The 23,007-nt window shown below is 43.6% G+C and overlaps 1 protein-coding gene across 6 annotated transcripts in view; it reads left to right on the top strand.

The window, feature by feature from the left end:
- The window catches only part of ctnnd2b (catenin (cadherin-associated protein), delta 2b), a 153,939-nt gene that overhangs the window by 56,756 nt on the left and 74,176 nt on the right, over positions 1 to 23,007 (top strand). For all 6 annotated transcript variants that reach the window (XM_035635200.2, XM_035635199.2, XM_035635202.2 and 3 more), the window contains 2 exons: positions 17,847 to 17,881; positions 20,202 to 20,315. In XM_035635200.2, the coding sequence (XP_035491093.1) occupies positions 17,847 to 17,881; positions 20,202 to 20,315 (149 nt within the window). The remainder of the gene's footprint in view (positions 1 to 17,846; positions 17,882 to 20,201; positions 20,316 to 23,007) is intronic.

Genomic DNA, 23,007 nt, shown 5'->3' with positions numbered 1-23,007 from the left:
ACCTGGCTCTCCCTCCTTGTCCCCTCAGCACAATTACACTCCAGCTGCTTGCACTGACGTCTGGACATTTGTGTACGTGAGAACGCAAATGTTGTTTAAGGACATTGTCTTGAACAACGAGTGAGGCCGTATGAGAATACAGCAGCATTTTTCGTCATGCCCCGCCTCCTGCGAGCTCTACCCAGACACCACACAATGTTCAGGGCATCTCCAGACCCAATTTTCTGCACATTTTCCAGAGTCAATGCCTGAAAACAGCTTAAGAGAAGTTTGCAGAGGGGGCCATGCTTCAGCGATTACCTGTTTTAAATTGAAGAACTTATTTCAAAGAATAAGTCATTTGTTTTTGAAGTGATGCACTGAATGATTGTACTACCTAGTTCCCCCCCATTTTTTCAATACAAATTCCAAAGCCCAACAACAAAAAGCCCTAATTACACTCTCAACTATAGCCCCAACTTGAACAAAAATGTCTGGTGCTGCATTCGCATTCCACATGACGCATTATTTACAGAAACAAGGCTGTGATATTGCCGATGAGGAAACATAACGTGCAACTTCCCATACCATTATACTGTATCTGACATTCCTTCATTTTATGAGTTTCTTCTAAACATGACTTTGAGCTGATGACATGTTTAATGAGTCTGTTACACATTACACTGTTATGCATTACTTTTTTTTGGAGGGGGCAACAATCTATCTATCTGTCAATCTGTGTGATCTATATCTGATTGGAAGCCAATGACTTTTATGCAGTTCTACCCCAAACGCAAAACAAGTATGTAGTGTAATGTCACTATATACTGAGCATTACAAATTGTAAATTTCTAAGGCTGTGAATGACTTTCTGTCCACACAGCCCAAATAAGATATTCCCATATTCGGTGAATCGAATTAATATAATTAACTAAAAATGCCACATATAGAAGAAGTCTACAATGTCTACATTGTCAAGTAATAACACAGATGCATGGACACATTAGCCGTCATGTGTCTGGGACGGGCTCGCTGCCTCTGGCTAGCGCCTTGTAAATTCAACAGTCGATCTGAACACCCTGGGGATTCTACTTATTTCATTCCATCCCTACCTTCCACATAAGAGTCGCTAATGCTGGCTGGCTGTCTGCAGCCATCGGGCCAAGGAAACACAAAGGACAGGAGCAGATGAATACGACTTATCCACTCTGTCTGTGTTAACGTTGACTATAAATGTGGAGGAAGGTGTTATATATATATATATATATATAAATCAGTCCATGGCTGTGTCAGAAATCACCCACTCGTTCCCCTACTCACTATAAAGGGAATTCGTTGCAGTGGGCTATATAGTGCACTCACCAGCTATGATTTCGGACACTACTTGAGTCGCGATGGTAATTACGTTTTTGTTGCAGGATTATGACATAACTACAACGACGGCGGCCGGTGGACGATCCCATTGTATTTAAATTATTTATTTTACACTTGTATTAATACTTATTAGTAAAACTCACTTTGAATGGTTTGTGTAACGTTTCTGTTGTGGTGCGCTGTTCTTATATTATTTTAGTGCCAAAAATCACCTGTTAAGCAAAACAAAAAAAAAACAAACTACAAAACCACTCTAGCTTGTCTCAATAAAATGCCCGCGAATATCATCTCAGTCAAGGCTGACACGTGTTGCTGCTGCAAGACGCGCTCGCACTGCACCGCCATCGTCTCGTCTCTTCCCTCGGACCATTGTTGATGTTAACGGCGCAGCGAGCGCAATGCATCATGGTATATATTGCTCGGTTAGTGACCATCGGATGTCCACTACCTTTCACGACGTATTCTGGGTTACAATCAGTGCACTATATAGGGTATATGAAATTTCACTAAGAATTCGGACACCACTACAAAATGGCGAAGGCACTATATAATGCACCATATAGTAGTTAGGGGGTGATTACAGACACAGCCCATATGATGTACTTTTTTTTTTACATGCACTGTGATGACAGCTCTACAGGTTTTTTATTATTCTTGCACAACTGTAATGCACATTAAGTCCTAAAGTAATGGTCTTCTTTAGACAGTCGGGGAATAAAAAAAGACGGAACAAAAAGATGAACATGTGGATGCCAGATACCAGATGTGAAGCAAATGTACTTAGAGGTATCTGTCACTTGTGATTGTATCTCTCATGATGCATTATAATGTAATGACAGTGGGGGCTACACATTTCATATTCAATGTCCTGGCTCTGAAAGATTCTAGTCAGAAAAATAACCGGAATTATGTTGGTAAGATTCATGCAGTCAAGATGGTATTTTGACCGTTGCCCCATCTTGGATCCTCAGGCTCTGGGCTTCCTCAGTACATCCAGTTAAAATAAATTAATGGACAGCGCGTTAAAGTTCCAGGTGCCAGCTTCAATTTGAGTAGGTTCACGTCAATATTGAAAGTGCTGTGTGTGAGATATAGCACAGAGATCGCAAAAGGGTTCACGAGTAATTGGACATTTGGCCGCTAAATGTTTCCTTGGCAGCTGTGTGTCGTTTCAGCCTGAGTTGATGCACATAACAGCTCCCACGTGGCTCGGAGATGGTGGAGAGTAAGGCCGAGGTGGAGTCGTCTGTCAATACGAGGAGCGAAGGGGCGAACATCGAGTGATGCAGATGATAATGAGGCTCAAGGAAAAGTATGGAGAAAAAAAAATCGATCAAAGGGATATCAAAGATACCTGGGCTGCGTGCGCAGGCAAACGACTTAGTGCACCGAGGACCACAAGTCTTCAAAAAAATCATTTGCATGGTCATCACAAGATTCAAACCCCTGGGACATGCTGAGGAATAAAAAAAATGTGTAACTGTCGCAGTCTGGAATGCAAGTGACTCCGGGTTCTGCCTACAATAGTGACGTTTTTTCTGCTTATTCATTCAATTTTTGTTGTTGAATGGACATTTTAGACTTCTCTCTCTATTATGGCCACGAACTGCGTGATCTGGAATCACATTAGACGCTCCGCTCTAAATGCCAGTGCTCTGGGTGGGTATGTCGTCGTTGTTTCCTGGATGAAATGCAGACAGACTTTTCGTTAAAGGCCACTACCTATCAGCCGGTGTCCTCCGAATATTGAAGACAGTTTGGATGACCTGTCTGGTATTTTGAACAGTTGAAAAGGCTATTAAAAAAGTATAAAGTATATAACTATATATATATATATATATATAGTTATTCACAAAGGAAAACGTGGTGAAGAATTAGAGCATTGGTGTGTCAGTGTCAGTCATCTTTATTTCTCTCTCATCATCACGCTGATGATGCTGATGAGCGTTGTCGCTGATGATGTAGATGATGAGGAGATCTTGCTATTGATCTGGGGGAGAGAGAGAGAGAGAGGGGGAAATGGAAAGGAAGGTGCGAGTTACATTTTTAAACACTGCCATTTGGTGCGATCCATACTGGACTGTACGCATCGATCGGATGGGGGTGCTATGTGGAGAGAAGGGGGGAAAGGAGAAGGTCAGTGTGGTGTGATCTATGCAGGGCTCCTGCGGTTGATTGGGGTCGAGGGATGGAGAGCAGAGCAGAGACGGGGAGGGGAGGTACGGGACGGGGAGACAGAGACGTAGATGAAATAAATCTTCTTCTTCTTCTTTTCCATGTTTTCAAAAGAACTGGTATAACTCAGAAATGCTCGCCGAAGTATTGCTGTTTGTTCCAGACTCGTGTACAGTAATACAACACCAGCTTTTATCTAGTCCACCCGACTGCAATTTCACACACTGTGATTTCAGTCGCAACTGTGGGAGTGAACTATTTTTTTTTCTTCTGTGTTTTCAATAACGTAGGAGAACTTTAATGTCACTGGCAATTAAGAGTCGGAGGAGAGTATTGTCAGTTTACTTTACGACTGGGCTGGATTTGCAGCCAGGCATAACCGTCAAGTGGCCAGACCATCAGGGGCATCGTGATGGATCGTAACAATTTGATTTATTACATTTCTGTTGCAAATATGCACAACTACAGCACAATAAATTATAATCTGTGTGGCCGCCCTGTCTTTTTAAAGCAGCCCTTCCTTAAAAAAATATTTCTTTTTTTTCCAAATTACCCCCTAGATTGAGTTGCCACTTTATTTTGCTTCTACTTGAGTAATTATGAAGATGGTAGTGGTTCCTATGAACAGTTGCTATAGCATTTTTGAAAACAGACAAAAATATGGACAAGTGTAGTGATCTCAGCCACACACACTATTTTTGTGGCCAAGTACTTTTCATGGATGCAACAAGGATAGGGGGCTCTCCAGGGAACAATACTGTTCAACCAGCAATCAAGGTAAAGTTTCACTTTACAGTCAACTGTTTCAGTAGGCTACATGCACACAAGCAAGGCAAACTCCATCAATAACAAAAGAATTTCCATTTCAAGGACCTCTTCAATCACTTTTGGTTTTACACATTACAGTTATATTATCACATATCATATACAATACATACTACTTGCTCCAGCTCTGTTTAACTGTCCAGATGGATCAGATACTGAAGAGAAACAGCTCAGTGTCAAGTGGCATATTCAGCCTCAGCCAGTGTGGTCGAATATTCATACAACAGCTTTCGCGGGCAATAGTGCTCACCGATGAGATTAGCTCACGAGTTGCAGTGCTACAGCGGTTTTTAATGCAAAAAATAACACAAGCCGTGCCGCGGCAGGGTATTTGAGCTTCATGCCTTTTACCGCTCATAGTTAGGCATCATTTTCTGCTACAGCGTGATGTCCTCTCGTTGGCATCCTTATTTCCCAGTCTGTTTGAACACAACAATGATCATTCCAAAAGCCGTCACAAATGTGAAGCTGGGGAAGAAACCTGGGGGAGGAGAGTGGAGGAAAAATAGGACACGGGGTTGTAAAGAGGACAGAGAAGAGAATGATGTCAACATGGATGCAAAGTGGGGGTGGGAGGGGTCGGGGGTGAGGGAATAGCAAGATCAGCCAGGAGGCGGGGGGGGGGGGTTTGTCACGTTAAGCCCTTTTAACTTGCCGCCCTGCAAACACAAGCAAACACACTCTGAGTGAGCATGAGTCACTCGGAGACCCAGACACTCTCAATAAACCTAATATCTTCTATCGTCACAGAAAGGCACACACACGCACAGACACACGCAAACACACACGCACAGACACACGCAAACACACACACACACATGAGACACACAATCTTGCAATTGAACACACAAACACATATTCATGCTAACTTGAAAGAAGCCTGTTCTGAGGCGCACAAGCTCGATTGTAGTATTCTGGATATACTAGGAAAATGCTTTGCAAAAGCAAAAAATATGTTCTGGACAAATTTTTTGAAAAAGTGCTCTGTTGTTTTTTCCCTCAAAGGACAATTGAATTTAGTTTTTGGCATGGTGATTTGTTTTGTTGGCCATTTCAGTGTATTTTCTATCAAGAAATTATCCCCACTGAAAAAAGGCTGTGGTAGAGCTCTAATGAAGGTCAATGGAACCAATCACTGTATCAGAAAGGGTGCTGATTTCAGTCAGTGGTCCCTTTAAAAGGCCATTAATGGTTATTATGTTGATTTTTTCACCGACTGGTTTAATGGGAGGTTTAATGCAGATAAAAACATTCTTCAGATGCCTGATTTTCACAATCACTTTGTATAAGTTGCCGGAGATGTTCTGTCGTGTGCGAAACATAGTCACCAGACTACAATTGATGCAAGGGGTTAATGGCAGTCTCGCCATAATTCGTATCGTATGGTTCTCAAGGACTGCACCCATGTCTGTGTGATATTGTACTTTTTCCTACACTACATTTGTATGACATGTTTGGGTACTAGTTACTTTTCAGTTTAATATTTTGCGTAAAAAATATACATTTTGCATAGCTTATAAATACAATACATCATTAAAGATTGAAACACTGGCCTGTGAGTTCTTAAAATAAAAAAACCCTAATGTCTGTCTGGTCCCATAGACTGTATATAAAATTAGACATTGTCAGAGGTTCTGAAAAATGAAGGTAATGCAGAAGTGCCAGAAGCCTGTGTTCTCTGGAATGACCAGCAGAGGGCGACTCATTGGTTGCAAAACGAAGTCGGTTTCAATAGAAGTCTATAGGAAAAATGACTCTTCTTCTCACATGATTTATAACATCATTAAACATTTTCTCGGGGCTTCAAAACAGCAGTTCACAAAGCAATAGGTGTCATCAGGGTGGCTTGCCACTTGGTTGGGAGTGACACTTTAAAATACTTCTTGATGCCTTAAGTAACTTTTGCCGATGATACACTTGTACTTTTATTTTAATGCAGGATTTGTTCCTGGGGGTATGTTTTCATGGTGGTTTTGGCAATTTATTGATTAATAAATAAGGAAAATTTACTGCTTAAATTTGGGTAAGGTAGATTTTCTGCCCGGACTTGATAAACAGCAGCATTTCAGCTACATGTTTTAATGCAACTGAATGCATCTTTGCCCTCACTCTTATCCAGTAAACCTGGGAAATCTGTAATAACTTTGATTGAACTTGATATAATTTAATCAAATTCCAATCACACCTGCCTTCTCCAGCTACGTCACAGATGGCCTGAATATTTTTGTTTACTGTACAAAACGGGCCACCTGCCAGTTCAAGCGGCCTCATCCACACGTGGGCAATGGCAGTGAATGAGAAAATCATACACCACTGTACGGGATGAACTGCTGACAGCAAAACTTAATCAACCCTCAATAACTTAGATGCAGTTTGACAGTTTGAAAGCCAAGCACACCTGGGAGTGAGCTGCAGCATCACAATGGGACTGAAGATAGATCGTCGGCCATTTTGGCTACAAAGTGATGTTTCCCTTAATTTAGCTCTGGGTGTCTGCCATCCAGTAAAGTGGCCGGGCTGGAGCCGATCGATGCCGATAAGGAGACCTGGCACAAGGCTTCTGACGGTGTGTGTATGTGTGTACAGTAGGAGGGTGTGTGTGCAACAGGCCAGCTCCAAAGCCAGCAAATTCATTTGACATCTAGCTAGCCAGAGAGTAGATGGCCACAGCTTTGGCTTGTCCATCGGATGTGAGGGGGAAAAAAAACACAGGGTACACTGGTACTGAATCTTCTGACAGTTGGGTCACATATCAGTTCTCGTGTCCAGGCAGCAGCATCGGGGACACAAATTCCCTGTAGACGTGTTGAAGTAAAGTGTGCAGCAGCTTGGGAAACATTTTCCTCCCTTGAAGTATCTTTTTTTTCCTCCTAAAACCAGCAGATGAGAGAGAGAGAGGATGTCAGCATGTGCTATATGACTGATTTGTAGCAAAATTGAAGTACTCCCATCCATTATAAGACAGAACCTTTAATTCTGCAGAAAAGGAAATACTGCCGTCTCCATAATTTATAGCCTCTGAGCTGTTATCCCAACGGTAGGTTTTGTCTATTGACAATCACACTTATTTTTAACTCTCGACAGGCGCAGTATTTTGGCCCTCGATAACCGGAAATAATGGGTGGAGATGTGGAGAGCTTTGGCTCACTGAAGTCCGCGCACATCACTATTTGTTTGTGAGGTGCGCGGCTGAAAAGGAACGACTGATCGTGCCGCTCTGTGAACTGCCAAAGCGCTGCTCTCTGAGACTCTTTGTAGTCATGCAAAAGGCTCGTGTTTGATTCGGTTCCGAAGGAAATGCTTGAACGCCCGTACAGCAACACAAAAGAGACGTATCACAGCCAATCATTTTTGACATCATGTGTGTCAAGAAACATTTCTATCCGCATCTCTTTTCGGAGAAAAATCCTGACTGATTGGCAGTGCTGGAGAGTTGTGGCACACGGATTATTCATCTGCCAGGAGAAAAACACGCATGCAGATACCTTCTAGGGATGCGTTCTGTCTCGAGGCAACTCACAGAGTGCTTCTGGAAAGACTGGCTGGTCTCACACAGAGAGCCAACATGCCTTCCTCCTCACTTCTCATTTAACTTCTGGCCCCGAGTCAAAATGGCCGCCACCCACACTGGCAGACTAGGAAGTCAATCTGACCAATTTACTGGGTCACGGGAGACTTCTGCTTCTCTCTGTCTGTCTCTCTGAAACCATTTGTATGGAGCATGTGGACAGGGTGACAGAGATGGCGAGCTGCGTCTCATCCTGCTGCGCTTTAATCACTCGCTTCAAAGGGCCTAGTGTTTTTCTCTCTCTCTCTAGATGGCAGAGGGGAGGAGAATGAAGCTCTACTCCACCTCGCCTGGATTCCCGTACATCAGACCCAGACGAGACTGATATCTCCCTTCACCTCCGCTGTCCTCGCTCCAGTCTGGCGGCTCACGCTGAGCTTTTTTTTATTAAAAAGGAGCGGCGTTTCACCAAAAAATATTATCGGCCGCAGCCAGACACAGAGCTCTGCATTCAGGCAGTGATATTCTCTTTGGAGATTGCAATCTGCTGCAGCACTGCTGGCAATCGGAATTATTTATGTGCATTTGCAACTGCACGAAGTTGAATATTTATTGGGGTTTTTTTCTGCTTCTCTCTTACCTTGGTGAGTCCATACAGCATGTGCTCAAACAGACAGGCTCATCATCAGATATCCAAGATATCTGACTTGGTGGCAGTGGTGCTAACACACACACACACACACACACACACACGCAGACACACACAGGACAGACATCTCACCCCATGTGTCCCCCTGTTGTATGAGTGTCAAGTTTCACCAGTACCCTTTCTATTTGGCATCATCTCAAAACCTCTCTCTGATGCACCGTAGTTTGAATGATGCAATAGGTCAGTTTATGATAAAGTTGACATTATCTGTCATTAGCCTTCTGACACACATGAGACGATTACAAAAAGGGATCTTTTCGCAGCTATTAAAACTACCTTTTGAACCATCAGTGTTTTGGTCGTACAAGCGGCCTTCGCTTCCCTGCCGCTGCAATATCATGAAGTCACAATTAGTGTACAGAGTGATTTTAATTTGAAACAATCGATACAGAAATTGGAGTCCCGTACAGCGACACTCAGCCAAGCCGAGCCAGTTCATGCAGCTGCAGCGCAACTCGATGCAAGAGGGATAGTGAGGGGAGGGAAGAGACAAAAGAAAGAGAAGTGAGAGAAAAGTAGATTTAACCTCAACATTAAACATCAGTTATTTATGGATGGTCTTTGTCATAATGGGACAAGTACCTTCGGCTGACCACATCCGTGACAAGACTCCTTTGAGAGCAATATTCTCTCCCTTTCAACTGGACTGCGACAGTGAATATTCTTGTTTGATCGACTGGTTGACTAATTGACACCATTGGTTCGCTGGCCAATTGTCAGACTTTTTCAAACTAGTCTTTGAGTTTTCAAAACGACTTGGTACGAACAGTTACTATGACGTTATCAGGGAACGTAACTCGTTTCTCTGAGCCCCAGTGTCAGGTTTAATGCCGAGTTCTGCCACTGGTCTAATGCCGCTTGCTCATGACGCCCTCAGCAGGGCAGCCTGGAACTTGCAGGAAAAATGTCCCACCGTCTCATTTCGCCATCCTGCCACGCGTAGTGCTCTACGCGGCCCTTCGCTGAGTCATAATGTTCGACAGTCTCCCGAGGCTGTTGACATTTTCAACCCACTGAATTCTCTCCTCTCTTGAGACATTATACTGCCGAGGTAGATAGTACCTGGACAAAGCAGCAACATTTTCGCTATTGTTCCAGTACAATGTGTAATTAGGTAAAAGTCAGGCAACCCGGCAAGATAAAGCACGTAGTTACAGAGCACACTGGGATTCTCCATCTTCCAACCCAGACTGTAATTAAACGGTCCACAATAGCCCTTCTGTGACGTGCCTGGACCTTGTCCCCTGACTGGACCATGGGCTGTCTGACTGCCGCCTACAGTATGGAGTCCTGTTTCAATGATAGCAGCATCTGCGGACTCGTGTATCTACCTTCGTAGCATGACGGTGTCTGTTTCTTTCTCTTCTCTCTGCGTCTACCATGTGAAAGGTTTGGGTCTCTATACGCTCACTGGTCCAGTACAATATCAACCTCAAGGTTCACCTTTAATATCTCATGCTCCATAAGGACCCATTAATGTCCCCAAGCTGACGGTGAATCAACACTGTCTTATTAAGGGACTGACAATAAGTATCTTGTATAATTACTGTCTTTCTTTCTGCTGCATCTGCAGCCCGGCGACAATTGTGTTCTCCATCTTAAATACAGAACTGCTCCATCACCGAGGTTCACCACATCCAGTTCTGTGAACAACATTGCAACAGAGGCACCTTGACCTGTTCGTCCCCTCGGCGGTACAGAGCTTTACTCTTTGACCCAGTACTTTTTTTTGGTCGTGGTTCACTGTCACTGCCCCTCATAGCGTTGTTTCAACAGCAGCAGGAAAAAAGCCGAAAAGACGGATCATCAAACTTTGCAGCTCGTGTTGCTTTAAGACCATTGTTCTAACTTGTCTCCTGCATTGTTTCCCTCGGCTTGACGTCTGTGGTGGCAGCAGTAACCTGCCCGTCTTAGAACTCTTCAGGAGTAAAAGAGTAAGAGTGGTATTGAATGCCTAATGCGTTTAAGCCACAGCAACCACTAAACACCCCTAATGCAGGATCACATATCAAAGGTATTGGGTGGACCTTTGCTGGATGGAGGACTGGACAAAAGGGTTGCCATCGTTTTACATCACTGCTGCGCCCACTGTATTACTTATTGTTTTTGTGCGGCTTATAAGACGAGCAATGCAGTGTGAGTCCTGCTCCCTCTGGGATCAGCCAGTGAAATGTGGGCGTCTTTGAAGTCATGTCAGCTTGCGATACCGCCTGTCTTGCGTTGCATTATATGACAGGCACACCGCTGTCATTCCCGTTGTAGAAACACATTTTGACTCTGTAGAAAAAAAACAAACTTGGCTTCTTCACAGAGCTGCGAGTGCGTATATACTTTGCCACGGTACCTTCCCCTTAACACCCGTTTCCGGGCATAGCTCAGGCACTAACGGAACACCTGACGGTCTCCACGCGGACGGTCTTGACGATGGTGACACCAGAATAGCTCTTCAGCATAGCGTCTCCAAAGCTTTCGTCGTTCGCATATGACGAACACAGCGGAAGACTGTCCGATTGCCACGCGCGTTCACGCCAACAGGAACATTTCCGGGTCCTTCTGCGGCGCCTGGGTAAGGCACGCATGATGCAGGACATGACGATAATCGCGCTGCGCAAAGTAGTGTTCTTGTTTTTGTTGTCTCGCCGTGAATTCCCCAGAGATTTTCCTGCCGTCTTCCCACATGGGGCTCACTCTGATGTTTTCCGGAAATACAGAATTAGCGGAAAGACATTCATTTGGTGTTTTGACGATGGTAGTGGAGATTTCTGTCTGGCGCCTCGATCCGAAATCCGAAAGTTCAGCGGAGTTGAGCCACAAGATTGACATCATTTTGACATTCGTCAAACCATTCAGTCAGCCCCCATGTTTCAAACTGAAGCATCGGTATTTTTCTACGTTTCTCCACTCTCCCTGTATTTGCCTTAAGTGTGCAGCATTACAATGTCCCGGCTGTCTGTCTCACTTTGTGTCACAAAGTAGTATTAGTGAGCTTTTTTGGCTGAAGTAGGAGACACCGCTGCCAAAATGCATGATTATGTGAAAAACAATGTCAGGCAGCGGTGATTGATGGTCAAAGGAATGAGGACAATGAATATCGATGAGGCTTTCAGGAGCAACAAAGCATGTCCATGCTTCTTTTTTTTTCATGTTGAAGGAAAAACTTTGAGCAAATGACGCACTTTCATGCTAATTTAGACCTTATTTCGTTGACTATAAGCTTCTTTTCCATAAGTGCAGTGTCAGTGGTTGTTTAAAGAGAGTGCGAATCAAATTGCACGAGGCGCGCATAAAGCAACCCAAGGTAACTGTGAATATTGTGCAGCTGACAACCGATGATTGATGTCAAAATGAAATGTATGCATAAAAATAATCTACATTTGCAAAGAAAAAAAAGTAATCCGCTATATTTTTTATTATAAAAGCCTTGTTGTTTTTATGATAAGTCTGCACAGTAAATGAACAGCCACTGTGTGGCTTTAGCTTTTGAATCTAAATGAGTGTGGACACAAGCGATTGCTGCAGTTCTGTGTGCTGGTTTCCAAGAGCTGAAAAGGTCTTTGCTTTCCTTTTTTTTCTTTTTTTCCCCCTGTCTTTGTTTTTCCCCCTTTCTTTATGGGTGGCTCTATTATCTAAAAGCTCTGTCTACAAGAGGGACGGCCATTGTGGACAGAACAGATAACAGATAATATGCGGAGCATGGAAAGAGATGGATTATATGGACTGGGTTCACAATGTGTTTATTGGGTGGATAAAATGACGGGATTTCCATTGCTATCTCTGGCATTCACACTTTTAAACCCACCTCATTGGATTTAGCACAACTCCCTTCCTCGCTCTCCCTCTCCTCTCTCTGTCATATTCTGTCTCTCCTCCTTTCCCCCCTTTCCCCCTTCCCTCTCTTATTGTATTATATTCCCACTTTCATTGTCTACCCCTCTTCTGTTCTCGCCACTCGTTCTCATCATCTCTCACTTTGTCTCACTTCCTCTCTCTGTCCTATTCTCCTCATTCCCCCCCCCCCCTCCCATCCCTTAATGCAGCTGACCAGTCATTTAGAGAGATGAGGTGGTCAGACAGCAGCGGTCTGACTGGTAACATTACCGTTTTATTTCTAGGAATAGAACCAAATAGCCAAGAGGCACACATTAAAGCAGCTGAAAATATCAGGTCAGGATGTAACACAGGACTTGATCATTATTTCAAATTACATAACATTACGCCGCCCATCTGTTCCTTTGTCCAACTGAAAATAACAGCTTCATCAAGTGGTGCTTTTAACTAAAATTGTCATAACTGGGCTCAAGCATGGCAATGGAGAGCTTTTACCGAACTTGCCATTTACTTGATTTGAATTATAGCTAATATTGTCCCATTATCCCGACGTTTATATTTGCACTGGCTCTAAAGATCGTGTGTCATAGGCCAAAAATGGCTGTGGCCAATGATGGCTGACGAAACATACAGTTTAAATGGAATCCAGGCGACAGAGGGTGTTTTTAAACGATGATTTTAGAAAATGAGTGCAGAGCTTCCACCGGTTTGATTTTCACACTTGAGGGAAGGTCCCCGTCCGCTGTTATCACCCTAATGAATAAAGGTCAGTCTTTGTAGCTTGTCGAAATATAGCTGGAGGCCTTTTGAGTCAATCCGGTGTTGTTGCAGAGCAGCCATGCAGTTAACAACATTGTGCTTCACTTGTGGTTCCGTTATTTAGGATTATGTAATGGATGAGTACAATGAAATATGGAATAGCATCTTTTTTCCCCGTTTCAATTAATTACTTTTAAAGCCCTTTGGCGGTCTTCAGCTCGCACTCTATTGTTTGAACTTTGCAAACACAAAAATCTGTTTCTCATACAGACACAAACTAAGCTACGCTCACCCCCCTTCACCTACACACCCACACAGCATTATGTCATTAGCAGTGATGAAATGCCACGCTGTGGCATGACCTGCAGCAGACTAGTTGATCACGCTGTCAATTAGTTCTCTCTCTGCTCACTAATTATACTGTCAGATCTCATCGATGCACCATAGAGATTCAATAGGGGCGAAAAAAACACCAGCTCTCCATGTTTCCTGGGCCAAAAGGTCAATGAGCTGTTTCAGATAGTGAGGCCTGATTAGATGTATCTGGTGGCCGAGAGGAGCGGGAACTGGGTCAGAGGGGAGTGGGCGAGAAAAAGAGGAAAGGAAAAGGGGGGGGGGGGGTTGCACAGGTGGTAGTGTGGGTTAGCTTCTCATTCAATGTTGGATTGGTCAATCGAAAAACCGTCAAATCAGGTGAAGGATCCAGCTATTTACAAGAGGCCCAGGGAACATCTCATTTTCATCTGCTTTTGATTGACCTGGTATTCCAAAAATATTCTGCAAATTGATCTTACGGTCATATATTACGGTGACAAGCGGGACGTTCTCATCGAATTCAGCAAGCAAGTCAAAGCGTTTGCAAAGAGGCAGGAGCACTCTGATGGTAATGCAGCACAGACTTTATGCCATAAATTGAAAAGCTGGAAGCACAAAAAAGTTTCATCCACGGTAGCAATGTTTCTTCAGGGCAAGAAGTGTCAGGAGGCCCACCTCTTTCTCTCTTTCTTTTTTGAGTGAAATATCTCATTTGGATTTCCATGAAATGTTTCAAGGACAACCGTGGTCCCCCAGAGGATGAATCGTAATGACTTCATGTGAGCTCCGGATTTTTCTCCTTACACCACTGTGAGGTTGACATTTGTGATTTGAGGTGCACCAACTACTGGACAGATTGCCATAAAGTTTGGCAGAGAATTTCCCCACGCTTTGGTTTATGATACATGAAATACCTGAAAAACTTACAACACTCCAGTCGGCCTCTGCTGGGATGGTTGAATGCTAATTACTGACTTTTAAATTAAGCATTAATTTTACTGATGTTTATTAGCCTATTATCTTTTTTACGATATCTCATTACATACTGATCAAACTCTCTTCTCTTCTCTTCTGGGTTTCCCTGGCCCTGTCTCATCTGCTCTGCTCTGTTTTGATCTCCCTGATAATATGAACAAATTCCTATGCGTTCCCCCCAGCCTAGACAGTAATCCGAAACCCTCTGGACTGTTTCATATTCCAGCCCGAGCCCCTGTCTTTGTGACCACTTGATGATAACACCACTTGGGCCCTTTCCTCGCGGTTTGCAGCTTGGGCTTCTATGTGAGCACTCAGCTCGCATTTAGTTTTACCTACATCACATCCTGGCCACTGGTAAATAACAAACACATTCGCCTCCGCTACGGCATTTTCAGGAATGGAGAGGCAACGGTTTGACATCAGCCAATGCGGCTAAAGAATGGGCGACAAACAGAGTGTCCTGCCCTTTAAAAGGAAGCATCGACTCAGTCTATGTCATCAGTACTGGCTGTCTGGACCCAAACTTTAATGATAATAATCCTCATCATCCAGCTCTGACCAAGACATTCCTCTGATATAAACAAGCTCCATCCTCTATGACACGAGAGAAACGCCCTTGTGTGATTCAGTTCTGTTCTTTGTGGCGCAAACGTGTGCTGTGTGTGTACAGAGTGTGTGCAGAGTGTGTGCAGAGTGTGTCGGCTGTATGGTTTGGTATACACCTGATGAATGACAAGTCTGCTTTGCTGACAGAGGGTCCCAATAACCTGTAGCGCTCGGTTCCCCCTCACAATCCGTCACACACACACACACACACACATACAAACACACACACACACACACACACCCCAACACACACACACACACACACACACACTGAACGGGATGATTTAATAGCATCTGCTCTGCGTCTGCAGGGAGTGAACAGCATCCATCGCTAGGTTTAATTATGAAGGCTTTAGGTTACAGATTTGGAGGATTTCATACCAAAATGCTGTTCATTTTGAATCATGCAGCCGTACTGACAAGAGGGAATATTCCTGCGTGACTCTAATCTGTGAAGATTTGAAAATACCGCTGATGATAAATGTAAATGATAGCAGCCCCCGCCCCCCCAGTAAATGTTTTTAATAATGAAAATACACTTATAGCTGTCTTGCCAATGGAGTTAGATGTGACCACCATCTTTTCTGTATGATCTGAAACCAGATGAGAAGTAGCTTAGCTCAAAGACTAGAAAAGAAGGTGAAGGATGTGAGCAAATTAAAAAGAAAAACTGCCCTGTGACACCACAACTTGGGCTTTTGGCATTTTTGATATATCATATTAATTAGTGTGTTTTCGTGGTATTGTTTTTTTTTAATAACTGAAGCCAGTGCAAGACAGAGGGACTGTTGTCGGTGGTTCCAAGCGAAGAACTTGCCAGTATCATCACACTGTATGAGTGTTTTCTCATATAACTATCCCTATGAATGACCTCCCTATCTGCATCTCTATTGACCGAAAAATGTTATTTCTTCAGCCACGTAGCACGTTTATTTCATATCTCGAGCCACAGCTGCTTCGTCGTCCTACATTTTCTAAGGCTCACAGGCGAAACTTGTGACCAACCTAAGCGCACGCCGACGTCTTCTCTTAAGTGGCCGATCACTCACCCGTGGGAGGAGGACGCGGCTATGAGATGTGTTTGAACGCGGCACCGAGTCCACTCGAGGCCGTTCTGATTTAACCCGCTCTCAGGAGGGGACGCGTCGCTGCCTAGGAAACCTGGAAAGTCGAGTGAACAGGTTGGTGCGATGAGTAGCCTGGTTTTAAACAATATATTTCTAGAACAAGGTCTGTCATTGCCTCACATTAATTCGTCATCTCGCATGCAATAAAACACACTTTTGCTCACTTCAATACACTTCAACACAACAATGTTTGCTTGTTTTGCTTTGTAAGTCTCACTTTACTGGTTGGCACAAGAAAAGTTCAATCAAATAAGTTGTCATAGTTGGTTTCAACATAGCGTGATTGGCAGTGTGGATAAGACGGAATCTTAACAGATATAAAGCAGACGTCTGACTTGTACATGTCTGCAAATATATGGTGTGTACACGGCCAGGCAAAAGCTAACAACTAAGTTTTAGCGATTAAAAATCTGGCAGTGTAGTTTAATTTTGCCGAGGGCAATTATTATGTACTTTCTTAAACTTTCTACAACTCACCGCTGTTTTTCTGCAAGTCGAATTTCGCCTCTGTGCATGATCCTCAATATCATCCCGGGTTTTCGGGCACATAACGGCTTTTATAAAACTTTGATAAACTGTTTAGTCAGATACTAAGGTGGTCGATAGCAGAGTGGAGGGGAAAAAAACCCAACCCATCCGCCCTGTAATTACCAGTCGGAAGCTGACATGAAGACCTCATTTGAGCTATAGCCGCAGGAAAAGGAAGTCGGGATTGAATACCGAGTCCACTAAATATGCCATTTTTCATATCTGCACCGTGAAATGAAACAGCCCACAGCCGATGCGTTCAACAGCGTCCGGCAGCCTTCCAGCCGATGCACACATCTGTTAATTGTCAGCGAGGATGTTTCCGAGCGACGCTGTTTGACCGGTGTCTGCTCCTAACGTGATTCTTCTGCCTGGGGCCTTGCAGCTGAAAAAGCTATCCCTGATCGGTGGTTTTTTTTGTCGGCCTGTCTCGACTATATCGCATTAACTACGCAGACCGACTAATTTCCTTGATTGATTGATCTCATGGAAACTGGCAAGGAGATATCTGCTGTCTATTATGGTCACTATTTAGTGCCTTTTCTGTTTTTCATGTGCACACGAATTGTTTTCCTTTGTGCTCCCTGTATTGTTTTTGGTATATTGGTCATATTTATGTTGTTTGTTGTTTCCAGAATGTAGACTCTTATGTTTTCTATTTCTGTGTTGCCCCCACTACTCTTTAGAATTTCCTTTTGTTTTGTTTGTTTTTATCTCAAACCCTCTTGCGGTCCCTGAAATCTTTTCTAAATGACGAGATAACGCTGTTGTTGATAAGATCTTTGCTCTTCCAAAATAATTAGTATTAAAAAACAGTCTTGTTTGCATGTTGACAACAATGTAATCTGTTGTGTGTCTAATTGATTCTGAAAAGGGTCTCCATACCTAAGGTCTTGCAGAATTTACCCAAAGCACAGCACTCTGTGGTTTGCCATCTTTCAGCTACAGTAAAGGTGAAAAACACACAATGCACATTGAATGCAGTTATTATCACAATTCTACAAAATAGATTTTGACGGGGGAAAAGAGATGTCACATGAGGCTGAGGGCAATACTGTGACAGTTTTAAATTAGGCTGCATATGTTGTTTTTGCTCATATTTCTAACAGTTTTCTTTATGTTGTTAATCTTACAGCTCGGCAGATGAAAAATTTCGCTGGAACAACCAAGGTAATGTTTCCTCATACGTGCTCTCACATGTTTTCTCTAGTCCTCTGTTGTTTGCATGGTTGACTGTGCTTATCACATTGGCAGCAAATGTAAAACTCCTGCGTCACATATTTCCAATTTATTGATGCAATGCTTTACAAGAGCCGCGGTGGCTGCTGCAGCTTGAAATGCTCAAATCTAATTCCCCTCTCTGCTCCGAACCCCAGACACAAAAGGCTTGTTAGAACAAAACAAAAACAACAACTCCTGCCTCTCAGACCCCTCCACAAAACCTCACCCCTTCTGAAAGCTGAGTCAAAGGTCATTCTGCATTTGCGAATAATTCTGAGCACTTAGTTTAACCTGTTGGCGGTGCCAGATGGAAAGTGTTTTCCGTAAAGAATCAATGAGTGGGAGGCCTTTAGACAATTAAGAAGTCAAATAAAGACTTCACATCTCCGGGCCCCGACAACCTCCCCGACAGCATTTTCAGCTGAAAGTACGACGCACATTCATGACACGTAGGTCCCTCTCCCTCTCTGTCAGTCATGTTGAGATGTCCAGGTTGCTGAGCGCAGATTGATTATCCGAGCGCAGGGCTGGCGACCTCTGCCAACAAAGAGGCGACTGAACACAAGGAAGCCCGGAGTTCTGTGGTCAAAACATTTCATGCTCGAGGCTCCCGGTGTCTGCTCTGGTCTTCGGCCATCTGCTGCGCTCTAGCTCCACCACTACGGCCCAAGATAGACTAAACTTACTCTGTCATAAAAAAATTTAAAAAGAAGGAAAACTTTTGCTCACTCCAATCGGACCATTTGATCTCGCCATAACTCAGGAATCGCTAAAAACCCCTCAATTCGATATCAAAGAGGATTCAAATTGAGTTTGGGCTCTCCTGTGCGAGGGTGAGAGTAAATCCGCCGTAATGCCGCAGACTGCGCTAGAAATCTTTCACCAGCAGCATCAATATCGGTCTGCAATTGCATCAGTCAGAGTCAATAAAATCAGCCTCCTAAATCCACACGCTAAGGCCCCCACTATTACCATTCCTCTCCCGCTCTCTGTGAGAGATTAACGCTGCTCCCAAGGCTGTTTCCTCAAATGTTTTAAAACTCCCTCAAACTCACAAACGGACTGGTATCAGAGTGTAAGGTGGCGCCCAATAGATCTCCATCCGTCAAGATTTGCATTTGGATTATCAGTTTTCACCCTGGACACGAGGTCCACCATCGCACACTACCCTGTGATGAGGCGCCAACGAGGCCGCTTACGGAACTATCATAAGATGGATGCTTTTTAAATGACAAGGTTTTTGTTAAAAGTTTTTTGATGCCTCCAGGGCCTTTCAGTAAGTTTGTAAAGATAAAAGATAAAAAAAAAATGTTCGAGGGAATACAGTATGTGGCGCGAAATTACCTTTTAAAGGGAAATGATGAAGCCATTCTCTGAAAAGATTAGTTTAACCATGTGAACCTGGCCAGTCTGGCTTTTTTTTCTCCCCCTTCGTTCACCGGCTCACGACATTATCACTGGAAGTCGTAGGTCATTTCAGTGGGACTACTTTTTAACGGAGAGCAATTTTAAATTATTTGTATTTGTGCAGGTTTTCAAGTCACAGTAAATAACTGCACGCGAATAAAAGACTTTCAGAGTCGCCAACGTTTTAAGAATGGAAAATTTCAAAACCATAGTCCTGTCGTCAATCAATAAAGTCCATTTTGATGGCTATTTTTTTTAAATGTTTTTCATTATTTGTATTCCATATTTCCAGTTGCAAGTGTATAAGCAGAGCCAGCCCCTCTTTAGCCTGTATTTGCTCATCATGAAAAGTCATGCCAAATGAGTTGCTAGCAGGTCTTGTTTGAACCGTAAGCATGAATTTATACCCAATAGCTGGTAAAGTATTGAAACTGAAGACGATATTAAAACATGGCGATTTTGAGATGTGTTAAATTCCAAGTTGACTCGTGGATGTTTGTCCTCGCTGATTTTGGCTCAAAAATTAGCACAAATTAATTTCACATACCGCAAACCTGTGGCAGTTAAGCATGACAATGTACGGTACGTGTACGGGATGTCTGCTGTGTAAAGTTTGGTGTGTGAACTGTACCTGATAAGTTCACATTCACAATACATGTGGAGCAGACGAAAGTCGGACTCACCGGGTCCCAACCTCCTTTGTGTCTCGTGCTGCCCCTTGTGGCTGAATTCAGCCGTGAGTGAAGCCCAAGTCCCACCTCACACGCTGCACACAAGGATTGAACCGTCTGGAAGGGGCAGAAGAAGCTGCGTCTTTCTTTTCATTCAGGTTCTCCTTTCCACTTTGTATGTGCACATGCAGATGGACAGAAGGACATAGAGGAGGAGCTGACCACAGGCCTGGAGCTGGTGGACTCTTGCATCCGATCGCTCCAGGAGTCGGGCATCTTGGACTCACAGGACTCGACGGGAGACAGTAAGAGCAATTTTTGTTAATAAGAGCAGATTTTCTTTTTTTTTAAGGAGATTGGGGAAACAGTTTATCCCGGCTGTTTTCTCTTCCCTAGACAGCCAAGAAGAAGGAGAGAATAGGTGAAGTGCAGTTGTAGAACCAGTGGGGATGGATGTTCCACAGAGCTGAAGTCTCCAGGTTTTGGCTTATTAGACCTGTTGAATGTTTGTGAAACCACGAAGCAAATGCGATTCAGGAAGCCAGCGTCCAATAAAACACAATTAAAAGGAGAGAAGATGAGAACTGAAATAAACACAAAATTTATTTATTCATGCCAGTGAGATCCATTATAATTATTTTTTCAATGTCAATTCATTTTTTTATCTTGAACAGATGTTTGGTTTTTTTTCTCTGTTCCAGAGGATTTTGCTCATGTCCAGGCTACCAGACAATGAAGGCACAAATAGAAAATGTTGCATGAGCTGGATATTGCCTACACCCATACATACATAGATTATGTATTTTATTACTTTGAACGTGTCTCAATCCAGTTTTTAACCAGTTTTGGTGTAAACACAATAAATATATAAAATGATCACCTTTTAAAGTTCATGAAAGTCGTGTATAAATAGCAGACATGGAGCAACATGAGCATTCATTTGAAGCCAGGTTTCTGTTTACCCTCCTTGCTCCGGTCTTCTGAAGGAAATAATTTGCTCTCCAGCAGCTAAACGCACCATGTTCAGTAACTAGTCACTGATTCCGTCTCCCGTTTGATGCTGGCCTGGTAGCATAGAGGGTTTGGGGTGGGGGGGGTTTCTACTGAAGGCAGCCGCCTGCTGCACCCTGCACTCTCCTTTTTGCCCATAGTCGACCCCATGGGAAAGAAGTAGGTGTCAGGATACAGAGACGTGCCAGTACTTTGATATGTTAATCCATCCTCGCTGAGGTGTCAGCTGGCCTGCTGTTCTCGGTGCAGGGGGGGAGGCGCACACACACACACACGCATTCACGCACAGTTGTACTTCCGTCTCTGTGAGAACACTCCCCGGCATGATGCATGATTCTCTAGGCCCTCACCCCGACCTCAACCATCACAACTAAATACTTAACCTCATCCCTAACTCTAACCAAAACTTCGTTATAAACTTAAATGAATGAAACATTTAGTCTTAACCCTCAAACCGCTCTTTTAAAGTTCCGTCTGGAAAATGTATACTTGTACTGTGCAATCCATAGTCCATCTAAGATGGACGGCGCATCTCCACTTCCTCCCACTGTACAAAAATTGAAGCCAATATATGCAAGTGCTGCAATTTTGTACACAACTGTATTAATGCAGGTCTAGACAGGTGGGGTGTGTGTTCGTGCATGTGACCAGCTAACGTTTTAATATGCGTAACAGTAGCCAGACACATCAGCTAATCATTATCCTTAATCCTTTTTCCTTGTAAAAGGAAACAGTAGTCTACTGTAACCTTTATTTGTTTTAATCATACATATATTACTAGGACTTGTATCACTACTATACAAGAACAATTCTGTTGCCATGTCTTCTACATGAATACAGCTTCTTTCTTCTTTTTTTGCCTGGTACATCACGGATCTTTAACCTCTGACCTTGAGAAGGATTTCTTGTGTGTTGCCCCGTTTTGCATTTTTATGATTCTTCTTCAGGAATTTTGCTTTTAAAAGGAATCAGATAGAAACAGTAGGATGGAGAGGCGCTGTTTAACTCATGGACCATCTGACACACAAGCCCATGTTTGCTATTTAAAACTAAGAAAAATGCATACATGCATCCATCCATACATACAGTGCAAATGAAGACACACAAAGACACACACCTGCACTCCTTTGCTCAAACTGTGGAGAAGATTAGAGCGGGAGAGCAGCAGTGTCTTCATGCTTCATGCCGGTGTTGCTTGCCAGTGTGCATGCTAATCTCTAGGGTTAGGTGCGGTGTGTGTGTGTGTGTGTGTGTGTGTGTGTGTGTGTGTGTGTGTGTGTGTGTGTGTGTGTGTGTGTGTGTGTGTGTGTGTGTGTGTGTGTGTGTGTGTGTGTGTGTGTGTGTGTGTGTGTGTGTGTGTGTGTGTACACACATGCTTCCAATGGGTTTCTAAAATAGGCAGCTGATGAAATATTAAAATGTGTCAATAGAGAGCACTGGTAGCTCTCTAAGTCACTCAACTTTTATTATTTGTGTGTGTGTGTGTGCGTGTGCGTGTGCGTGTGCGTGTGCGTGTGCGTGCGTGTGCGTGCGTGTGTGTGTGCGTGCCTGACGGAAAACGAGATGAATGAGCTTGAGTGGGTCTCTCCGGGTAGGATCGTACACAACTGCAGTCATGCAGGTCTATGCAGATGTGGTGTGTGTTCATGCATGCGGCCAGAGAGCAGGAGTCAGTGAGGCGTGTGTGTGTGTCTGTGTGTGTGTGCGCGTGTGTGTGCACAAAGGCAAAGACCTTGTTATGGCACCCCCATTACTTTCCTCCTGATGGACTAATACACCCTCACATCTTACATTCTGTACCGTCAGTAAGAAGGTTCAGAGTGTGTTTACTAGGTCAAGGCCTCCATGTGCAATATAGACTTAGTGAGTACAAATACACACACACACACACACACACACACACACACACACACACACACACACACACACACGCACCAACTCACCTTAGATGGATTCAATGGAGCCTTCGAAGTTTGCCATCTGAGT

This window comes from Scophthalmus maximus, chromosome 5, assembly GCF_022379125.1.
Source record: "Scophthalmus maximus strain ysfricsl-2021 chromosome 5, ASM2237912v1, whole genome shotgun sequence".
NCBI classification, from domain to species: domain Eukaryota; kingdom Metazoa; phylum Chordata; class Actinopteri; order Pleuronectiformes; family Scophthalmidae; genus Scophthalmus; species Scophthalmus maximus.
Note: the sequence above shows the minus strand (reverse complement) of the source record. Positions and strands in the feature narration are given on the sequence as shown.